Source organism: Pundamilia nyererei, unplaced genomic scaffold, assembly GCF_000239375.1.
Source record: "Pundamilia nyererei isolate P.nyererei 1_Seehausen unplaced genomic scaffold, PunNye1.0 scaffold00190, whole genome shotgun sequence".
NCBI lineage: Eukaryota > Metazoa > Chordata > Actinopteri > Cichliformes > Cichlidae > Pundamilia > Pundamilia nyererei.
In genome coordinates this window covers 933195-943758 of record NW_005187591.1, presented here as the reverse complement: position 1 = coordinate 943758, position 10564 = coordinate 933195, and the positions used below count along the sequence as shown (strand labels likewise).

The 10564-nt window shown below is 37.9% G+C and overlaps 1 protein-coding gene across 1 annotated transcript in view; it reads right to left on the bottom strand.

Annotated features, from left to right (window-relative positions):
* Positions 1-763: 763 nt before the first annotated feature.
* Positions 764-10564, bottom strand: part of zgc:113337 (OX-2 membrane glycoprotein) — a 12718-nt gene continuing 2917 nt past the window's right edge. The window contains exons 5-7 of the mRNA XM_005747190.1: positions 6814-7098; positions 4867-4968; positions 764-2370 (exon numbers count right to left, since the gene is read on the bottom strand). Of these exons, the coding sequence (XP_005747247.1) occupies positions 2363-2370; positions 4867-4968; positions 6814-7098 (395 nt within the window). The 3' untranslated portion in view covers positions 764-2362. The remainder of the gene's footprint in view (positions 2371-4866; positions 4969-6813; positions 7099-10564) is intronic.

Here is a 10564-nt window from a genome sequence, read left to right as displayed (position 1 = left end):
CCTAACATACACACATGCACCTAGACTGCTTACATTTCACATAAACGAATGACCTTATTAAAATTCACATGCAGATTCAAACACATTCTCTCTCACCAAATGCAAATAGACAACCACAGGTTTAGAAACTGTGCGATTTTAATCATTGTCTGGCAGAAGTCTGCAGCTGTGCAACAAACCTTTTCACAGGGTAAAAAAAATGCTAAGAATTGCTAAGGCATGTGGTTTTGCTAAAAATACAGATGTCTCCAAGGGGATTATACGGGAGCAGGGATCTATTAGGAGTGCAAAACTATTACATTTGAATGATTTCACTCTGGTGTTTAAATATTTTTATTCATTATAGCAAAAGAAATAACATAATCTTTTAGCTTGGTTCAATTTTGATATCTGCTTAATTAAAGCACTGTTTTAGTTACACTTCTCACATAAATCCAGATGCAGTCAGATCTGAATTTATGCTGTCTTTATACAGGTGCTGAGTTAAATACACAAACGTATATCTAATAGAAAGCATAAATAGTAAATGTTATCTTTCAGTTGACATGGCTAGCAGACTCTCTGAGTAAAAGTGTGCTCAATATGTGTGTGATTATTTCCTCGGCAATGTCCACCACAACTTGGCTTGGGATTAAAAAAAAAAGCATCTGGCCACCAGGTTTGGCACAGCTGAAAGGAATGTGATGCTTTTCTAAAAATAGTCGGAAATGCACAAAGTTGAGATAAAAGGCTGAAAGGATGACAGTGAGAGTCTGAATGCATTTTTAAACACTTTTATTATTCTGTTTGTTGCATTTATTACATTAACTTTACATATGTAAATAGTCATTCGTGCATCCTTTGATTTTTTTTTCCTGTTGGACGCTACCTTGCATTCCTATTAAAAAAATCTGAACCCACTTTCAGAATTATGATGTGTTTCTGATCACTGTGTATGCTCAAACTCCACATACAGGTAAGTACTACTTAAATGCTTTTGTAGCTTTTGAATGAAGTGCTGATCTTAAACTCTAATAACTTTCATGCTGCTCATCTGTTTACAAAGAAAATGCCTGACAGATGCAAGTCATATGCTTTGAAATGAAATATTATTTCAACAGAGAAATAACATTTTAAAAGCACCGCTTTGCACATACAAACACAGTAATACCCAGAAGCGCCATTGTAATTCATTGCTGATCATATAAGCACGCAGGTACCACTTTGATCCAGAGCAAAAATATTTAGAGGAATGGAGTCTCTCTTTGGGTGTTTAACGTGAAGTTCTCAAGCAAATTTTTCAAACCACTAACCATGACTGTAGGATGGAGGCATCGAACAAGACACGCATTCCTTTCTGGGGCACCAAAAAAGGTTTTACTGCTGCTCCCTCAGGCAATTGATTCAAGCCATCTGACCGTGGAGTTCAACCTCTAACGAACACACATGGACACACACACACATGCACACACACATCAAACACAAACAGACTTTGAAACGTGTAGAAAAGTTTGTAATAGATATTACACAAACAAGGAATCAGTATGCAGCCCTTTTAGTTCATCTAATACTACCGATGGCCCCACCCAACTATCACAATACACTGAAGCGACAGGGTCTTCAGCTGAGGTACCAGAGGAAGAATAAGTATCAGCTCATAGTGACAGTTAGCTGGTTATTTAAGGGATGGCATTTTCTTTCCTACTGTCCAAAAATCACCCAAAATGTTAGTACATCTCTGCAGTGCAGGCGTGGCTGAGCAGCGAAATCTTGAAATATTTAATATAATTTCACTGTTTTAAAATAAAATTATATATATACGTTTTTTTCCAAACATAAAGCGTTTACTGCCTTTAATTTCAGCATGGATACATACAAATACACATTTGGTTTCTGCTAATGCTGAATATGAAAAATATAAAATAGCAGTGCACTCTTTCTTTAAAGACCAGGTAAAAGACTCGGAGTCTAAAAGAGGAAAGTGTTTTGAGGACAGGCGACGTGCTATCAAACAAGTACTTTAATTTGCCACACAGAGACGCTGCTGTTGGTTCAGGAATGCATGGGCATCGATTCATTCAATTACAGAGTCACACAGAGAACGACAGCGAGATCTGCTTAAGAGTTTCTCACTGACACCATGTGAGGACAGTCTGGCAGATTATATCAGAAGCAGCAGAGCAGAGTTAAGTGTTGTCCATTTGGTGCTCATAAATAGGATTGTACTGAACATCCTACAGAGGTGTGTCAGAATATCTTCCCTTTGTACCGAGATGATGATGATGATGATGATGATGAAGACGAAGATAATGCAGGGAAATAATTCTGCAAGGCTGGCTCCCAGCATTTCTTCTTGTCAGCCTCTGGTCTCATTTGTTTACGATCAATCAGCTGAAAACAAAAGTACGAGGAGAGAGTAAAGAATATCTAAAAATGCATTATAAAGTATAAAAATAAAGGTTTTTCTAATATTTAACATTTACATTTCAGAAAAAAGTCTGAAACAGTTTAACTGTGGAAAGGTACTACATGCTAAAAAACACAGAGGCACGAAGTCAAAAGACAAAACGTGATTGATCATGCAGGTTTTAAAAAACATGAAATGACTATCACACTGATTTTTTACAGTATATGTAATAATATCTGGATTACAAATTATTAAATTAAATAATATAGTTTTATTGCAATCAGAGTTTTTAAAATCAAGTTCCAGGAAAATTCGTTACCATAAATCATTCCTGTCATAATAAGATGAGGTAAGTGGGAAAACTGCAGAACCTAGTCTCTGTCCAACTCTTCACTTTGTTCAGTGTATGAACTGGTTCCATCAGATCTTTCTTTGTAAAAGTCTTGTCTGTAAAGTTTTCTTTGACTTCTTTGGCTTTGGCTGATTTCCTTATTCAGTCAGAACTGCTATACTCGGACTTCCTTCTTGCACAGACGGAAAACAGCTCTTAAATTTGTCAGTAAAGTGCAGATGGAGTGCAGGTACAGGACAATGAAGCAGGAATATCATACCATCGATGTTCAGTCCTAACTGTAAATATTAACTAAACTTGGAGGACGTTATGAAACCCATTTCCAGATGGAATCAATATAGAAACTTATAAAAAGTGAAATAATACAAAAAACTGAGAGAACCAGAGACTTTTAGAAGTTTCTAGTCTTGAAATTAAAAAAGTCTTTCACTCTCAGTCTTTATAGTGGATGTCATTCATTTTTGTCTACACTCTCATACTCTTTTGTTGGTTTTGTGCTTTGTGCTGCTCCTTTCTCTCTTTTTGCCTCTACACTGATCGACTGAGGCAGATACCTTCTTCTCTCTGAGCCTGGTCCTGCCAGAAGGCACTTCCAGCTACAGGGGAGTTTTTCCTCTCCACCATCACAAAGTGAATCTGCAGTTACCCCTAGGCCATGCGGTTAATGATAATATTAAATACAACTGGAATCTCAACTACTGAGTGCAGCAGCTTCAGCACCCATTTCCCATTCATATATTCAATATTGTAAATGTAGCATTTATGTCACAAGTTGACTAAAGACAAGTGAGATACTGTTTAGAAGCAAAAGCTAGTTTCAGAGTTTACAGATTACTGTACAGAACTGACAAGACAGATCAGGTAATTTTATAGATATGAATAAAACCAGTTTACAACAACATATAATATAAATTCCTGCTCCTCCAGGCTTCTAAATATTAATGTAAGTTGGTGATAACTGAGAGCCTATCGATGGGGATGTTATTATAATTAAAATGCACATGTTTACAACGCATTACAGTCTATGGGTGCATAATAAGATTTGCAAAATGTGCAAGAGAATATCGTAAAAAGTCACTTTGACTTGTGAATGTGTGCAGTAATGTGGAGCTGTGTGCGTAGTAATTTTGCAAATGTGTACACATATCTCCAAATCTGTATTCAGACTGAAAGAGATGATTTTTTTTAATTTTCAAAACATTTACTAATATAATTATACACACAGAAACTCAATACATATTTGCAGATTATAACACACTGACAAATCTTATTGGAATCTCACAATTAAGGTAATTACACAACTCTGGGCACAAATTTGGAACTAAATCAGTAAATATACTTGACAGTGTATGCCACAATATGGACGTGAGTGGATACTGGGAGTCATTTCACAATATCTGACCTGTGGGAAATGACTTTCTGACCATTATTTCAATATTATAACACTATTGTTGAAGAACACCACACCTGGCAACTGCTTCTTCATTGTTTTTGAAGCACCCAGGCAGTTTGCCTAAACCCACAATAAGAGAAGGAGCCCCAAATATTAGATTTCCTTGACCTTCAAATGATCTCTTGGCTTTAAGAGAATTACGATGGAGTGAGTGGAGAAAGTGTAATAACTTTAAAGCAATTCAAGCCAAGAGACTGTCAGTATCAAGAGCACAGTATATTAGTGCACAAGCAGTTCTTTAACATTGAAATAAAAAAATACTGTTTTACTTCCAATATTAATTTAGTTTGTTCACTGTTTCAGTCACATGTTTACAAAGGGCGGGAACCATGTGTAGCTCTGCATGTTTGATTTGGCAGACACCGAGCCCAGTTCTGACAAAGGCATTTATGTCTCCTCCCAGAATCAGAAATCAGGGCAAATGTTTTAACAAAAAGTATTTTGAAGCTTTCATTTCTTAATGATACTGCATGTTTTGTAGCATTTATGAACATAAAGCAATCTAGTTAACTTGAGGTGACCAGCTCACACCACTAGTTACATAAAACCTGTGGACAGGTGGCTAAAACGACAGGAGTGTGGACATCAACACAAGATTTTTCATATGTATTCCTGATACAACCCTCAAATAATGACAGTGAGACATTTTTGGAGTTATACAGTGGGCATACTCACCTTCTTTACGCAAAAAACACTTCCAAAGGCAGAAGCAGAGAGACAGAACTAACAGAGCTGCCACTGTAGTGACTGAGATCAGGATGGTGAGCGCCGTCCCGACTGGAAGGGAAAAATACAGAAATCTGATCAGCTGTTTTAATATCTCTATAAATAGATAAACATATAATTCTTCAATTTAATTTTGCTGTTAGTATTTCTGTGACTGTTTGTACCGAAGGGCTGTGCTAAACTGAAAAGTGCCTCTCTGCAGCTATAGACCTGCCCTGATTAAATCTCAGATTTAATTTAGTTACTGTCTGATTCCACTCTTGACCCATTAAACCAAGATAAACCACAGGTCATCAGAAAATGAAATACCTGACAATAGCACACAGTTTACATATGCCAAAGCCTCCAGACCATTAAAAAACACAACAGAGATTTTTTAACCATACTGGTGAAGAATGGGAAAACACTAATTCAATCAGCAACTTTGCTGATTCACTTAAACTGGTGATCACTCCCACTCTCATCCTTATCAGTTAACATGAGGTGCTGAGTAAACTAAGAGGCTCCCTTGACAGCCTGTTAGCTTAGCATAAACACTTGAATAAGGGAGAGTTGCATGGCTGGCATCAACAAATCATCTATGAGCATCTGTAACTTTCTATTTAAGATGCTCTGTCTTCAGTCTGCATGAAAACAGACATGTAGGTAGAGCAAATTATCATTTTATAGGTTGCTTGTGCAACATTGTCTTTAAAAAAAGGCAAAAATCATACCTTAATCCAGCACTTGAAACAGATGGCATGCATTGTGGAGTTTTTGGGGGGTTTGGGGGCTTATACAGCCATTGTTCTACAGTACCCCTGCTCATCATATCTGAGCTTTCACTTCCAAATTTCTTCCTTTGATCGAGACTTTTAAAATAGAGAGACAGTAAGGCCATTATGGTAATTCTGAACATTTAGTGAATCCTAGATAGGAAGTAAGTTACTGTTTAATGTTATGTATATTTAAATATTTATAGTATCATAATTCAGGCTTCTCTGGAGAAAAATCTATCTCATACCTCCTTATTTTATGCTTTTCCCTAAATTTAAACCCCCCCAACACAGCAGAAGAGATTCAGTAGTCACTGCAAATTTGCACATGGTCAGAACAGGGTGAACAATCCAACCACAGTCCTGGAGGGCTAACAGCACTCCACAATGAGCTATATTTAAATGCATTTTTAATTTTTATGGGCACCTCATATTCATGGCTCTGCTTTAATGAGTTGCAAGGCATCGTGCAGAGACTCCTGTGGTTACTGGAAGCCATGAGAAGGAGACGGTGCTGGCTAGTGGATCAGGAAGCAGGCCAGCTGTGTTATCAATCGTGGTCAAGCGAGAAAGGGCAGTGGTCTGTATGACTATCTACTAACAAGTTCCACCGCATCAGCCAAGGACACTGCCTCTGTGCTCAGCAGAGCATACTATTAATACACAGGGTCCATGGGTTGAAAATTGAAACACTGCTCAGAAGATCCATGAGGAAGCTTAAAAAAGCAATTTTGATTTGACCCTTGAGGTTTCATCTTTTAATGCAGTATCGAATTCTTGGATTTTGTGCTAAAGTATGGTGTCCAGCTGACTGTAGTTTCATTTTCATGAAGGTAAGAGTGGTATTGAAATGTTCATTTCACCATGTTTTGAAGTGAAGATTGCCTTTATGCAAAAAATTGAAAAGGCTAACAGACCTACATAAGATGAGGATGGGTCTGCAAGTATGGGAACTAGTGCAATGCAGTTTATGGGTGTCTTTTAGAGAACATTTAAAAACTATTTCTACTATCTTTTTCATCCTGGGTTGTAGTATTGCCTGCAGAAAGACATTTTAAGTTTGTAACATAACGTAGCTCAGGGCAAAAAAAGCTCAGCCGCTGAGATCTTCAAAGAAGAAGGATTAGTAATACTAACTTACTCTTAGTGTTCATTGATACAGCAATTGGTGACTCAAGCCCTTTGTGGTGCACCAAGCATTTGACCGACACGTCTTTAAGCAACCCAGACTGGACAGTCAGCGTACTGATCACTAGAGTGGTCCCATCATCTTGCTGTAGCTGCTTTGTCACAGGTGGGTGCATGGTGCGGTTGTCTCTCTCCACATTCCACACAATCTCTGCCGGCGGCCTTGAAACAGAGGTGCAGTTTGCCTCGATCACCCCTGGAGAAGTGGTTTTGTAGCTCACCTGAGGTTTTGGCAGCACTGCGAATAATAAATTTACACAAATCCAAGTTTATTGCAATAAACCTTTCTGTTGCTTCAATAAAAATAAAAGCAGTCAGTGAAATATGAAAAGCATGCTGTGGTAAATCAGTCAGATTACTTTAATCTATAAATTGGTCCATTGTTTTAGTTTCCATCATCTAAGTGTGCTAATTTAAATTTCTAAAATCATATCTAATAAAACCCTTAAAGCCTTTCGGTTCGTTCAGCTAAGATATGCGAATTCCTGCACTCCTTAGATCCATAAGTAAATATCTGGCTGTTTTCAATTCTCTGTTCTCTGGGCTGAGAAAGGAATGTGATACACTGGAACTCAGAACATTTCTGTTGGCAAGAAAACATTTAGCCACAGATATCTGGCATTCAGAGTTTCAGCAATTTCTGCAAATTCTACGTGATAAACTTCACCCATCAACAGCCTTAGAGGGTGGTTCAAATCTGAGATCAATCTGACAACAATCCAAACCATAATAATGCCTTCGTGTTGCATAGCTTGGAATGACTGTGGCTTTTATTTAAAATGTAATGCTCGTGTGTCCTAAACAGCAAATGTATTACGAGGAAGTACATTTTTGTCCCCGTTCATTACTATGTAGTTACCTATTACAATGGCACAAATATATACGTAAAAACAATCAAAGTATTGTAATTGCTTTTTCCCTCATGGTGGCGATTACTTTTGAGATTTGTAGTAAGTTAAGAGATTTATATATTACCTAATGTATACTCTGCCAAGCCTGGTGTTACAACTTAAATAAATAATTTTAGCATTTCTTTCACCACAAACTGTGACATAAAAAAGCTGAAAATGTATAATTTCATGCAGAAATTTAATGCAGCCGTGAAGATGTGAACTCAGTGACCGCTTCACTTGTAGTATGAAAAATCTTCTTTAGAGCTTTTAAATCACATTACACATTTCTCCATTCCATGTTTTTCACACTCTAGTTTAACTAACCCTGCGGGTCTGCTTTCAGGAGGATAACGCACAAAGATTAAATCATTTTTTTAACATGGCAGTGAGTTCACTGTACTAAAAAGGCCTCCACAGTCACCAGATTTCAATCCAAAAAAGCAGCACTGAGATTTGGTGGAACAGGAGATTCACATCATGGATGTTCAAATGACGAATCTGCAGCAACTGTGTGATACCGCCATGTCAATATGGACCTTAATCTTAGAGAAATGATTACAGCACCTTGTTAAATATATACCATGAAGAATTACCATGAAGTCAGATCTAAAGGCAAAGGGAGTCTGGCCTAGTACCATGTTTTTTATTAATGTAATTAAGAATACTTGTAATAGCAAAGATAATGTAAATGTGTCTGCATGGGCTATAATTGCTGTTGAACAGTATTTCTGAAAGTGGGAGAAAAGAAGGGCGCATTATGTCACACCCAAAGTGGAATGAAGTTAGAAGCCTGTTGGCAACAATAAGCGTTAAGAATAAAACATTAATGCTAATCATGCTTCAGCACCCAGAACGCCTACTGTCCTGTACAGTTCAGTTTCAGACAAAAGCACGTGTGTTTCTTCAGATAATTGTGAGAGCAAGGGAATGGGAGAAAAGTGGAAAAGCAAATGAGCATAAAGAGAGAGAGAGAAACAAAGCACAGAGGGAATCACTGTCTGCCGCAAACACTGACAGAGTCATGCATCAGGACCTCGTTCCCTGCCTCCATCGTTCTTCCGAATGGTCCATTCTTTGCACGGACACACTCCTGTTCTGTTCTGAGTTTGTGTGTTAACAACAGTCTACTCTTGTGATATCATAAAATTGTTCATAGGGCAAAATCTGGGAGAAAAGATGCACATTCCTATCTGAATCCCAGTGGGTACCTGTCTATCCTGCCAAAAATGTCCAAGTTAAATCGTCTCCTAGTTGCACTGAAGCCTGCCTCCTTTATTTTTCTCTCGGCTTTTAGCTCCAACTATTTTCTTCGTTCCATGCGAAAGTGACACTATTTTACAAAAACACAGCCTCAAAAAACTGAAGACTGTTGAAGTATCAGCCGCACTAACAACAAATAAAATCATAGCTCTGTGGGAGGTAGGGAACCTTGATTAGGTCCGCTGGCCCAGAGCAAACTATGTCAATTTGATGTACTGCTTTGGAAATTTGGCGTGAAATTCTGGGCGTAATTTGGTTCAGCGTGCCTCGATTAAGACTCCTAATGACTTTATTGGTCGCCTGACATTTCAACTAGTGTCACCAACAAGCCAAATCTTCCACTTGTCCAGGGCTTAATTTAATCTCAGAACAGCTCAATCACTTCCAGTTAAATTCTAGGGCCAAAGGGTAGGTTTAAGCATTTTACAAAGCAAATATGAGACTGTAATAGTCTGAATTAACTAAATCAAGTGAGTATCTTACCAATCACAGTCGATTTGGTACAGTCTGTTTCCTTGCTGAGTTCGCAGGGGAGGGATCTGCTGACAAGTGGACTTGTCAGGACAAAACACCAGCAGTAAAACTGCACGATTGCCACAAAGCAATTTATTATTGCTATGTTAAAGCCTCAGTTTGACTTTGGCCAAACAAGAATTTCGCTTTTTATACTAACATAATTAATGTGAACAGTAAAATGTCATGGGAATACTTTTATAACAGTACCCAAACAATTTACCAGATATGGGATAAACTACACTATACTACTTCAAGACAAATATCTTACATAGCACTGTCTGCCATTGTCCATCGACAATGCCAGACAGTGACATAGACTGCCCAGTGTTAACAGCAACAGTTATTCAATTTAAGCGTAGTTATAAGATTTTACTGCTAAGGACAACTGTTCATTGTTACTACTATGACCTCAAAGAAGGTCAAAGAAGGAAGAAGTGCCTCAAACTGTGAACACAGCTTCCAGAAATGCTGATTAGTTTAGCCCCAAAGACACTTATAAATGTTTATTATAACAAAATTAGGTTTGCAGAGTTACATCCAAACAAGCCACAACACTGCTGGATAGATTGACGCTTGGTTAAATGATACTTTAGCGGAGCTGTAATGTACAGTGCCGTGCCTGGAGAGAACCAAACACAGCAAAACAGCACAGACGCCTAATGTAACTGCCGAGCACGGTGGTGCAGGGGTGATGATTTGGGCTGAGCACCTTGTAGTCATTAAGTTGACCACAAACTCCTCTGTATGCCAAAGTAATCTTCAATCAAATGTGAGACCATCTGTCTAAAAACTAACGCTTGGTAAGGCTGGACAATGATGTGAGAATCTGATAAATTCATATTATTGCTCGTAAAGATGGCGCTACGAGTTCTTATCAATTCGTTTTGCACAGAATCATGTGAAAAATTTCTTTTTTGCATGACAAAACAATAATGCAAATTCACCAGCAGTGTTTATTACCTTTGTGCAGAAACAGGCTAGATGTTTCTGTTTACAGTTTATCTGGTGAGCTAGCTACAAAATTAGCATTTAACT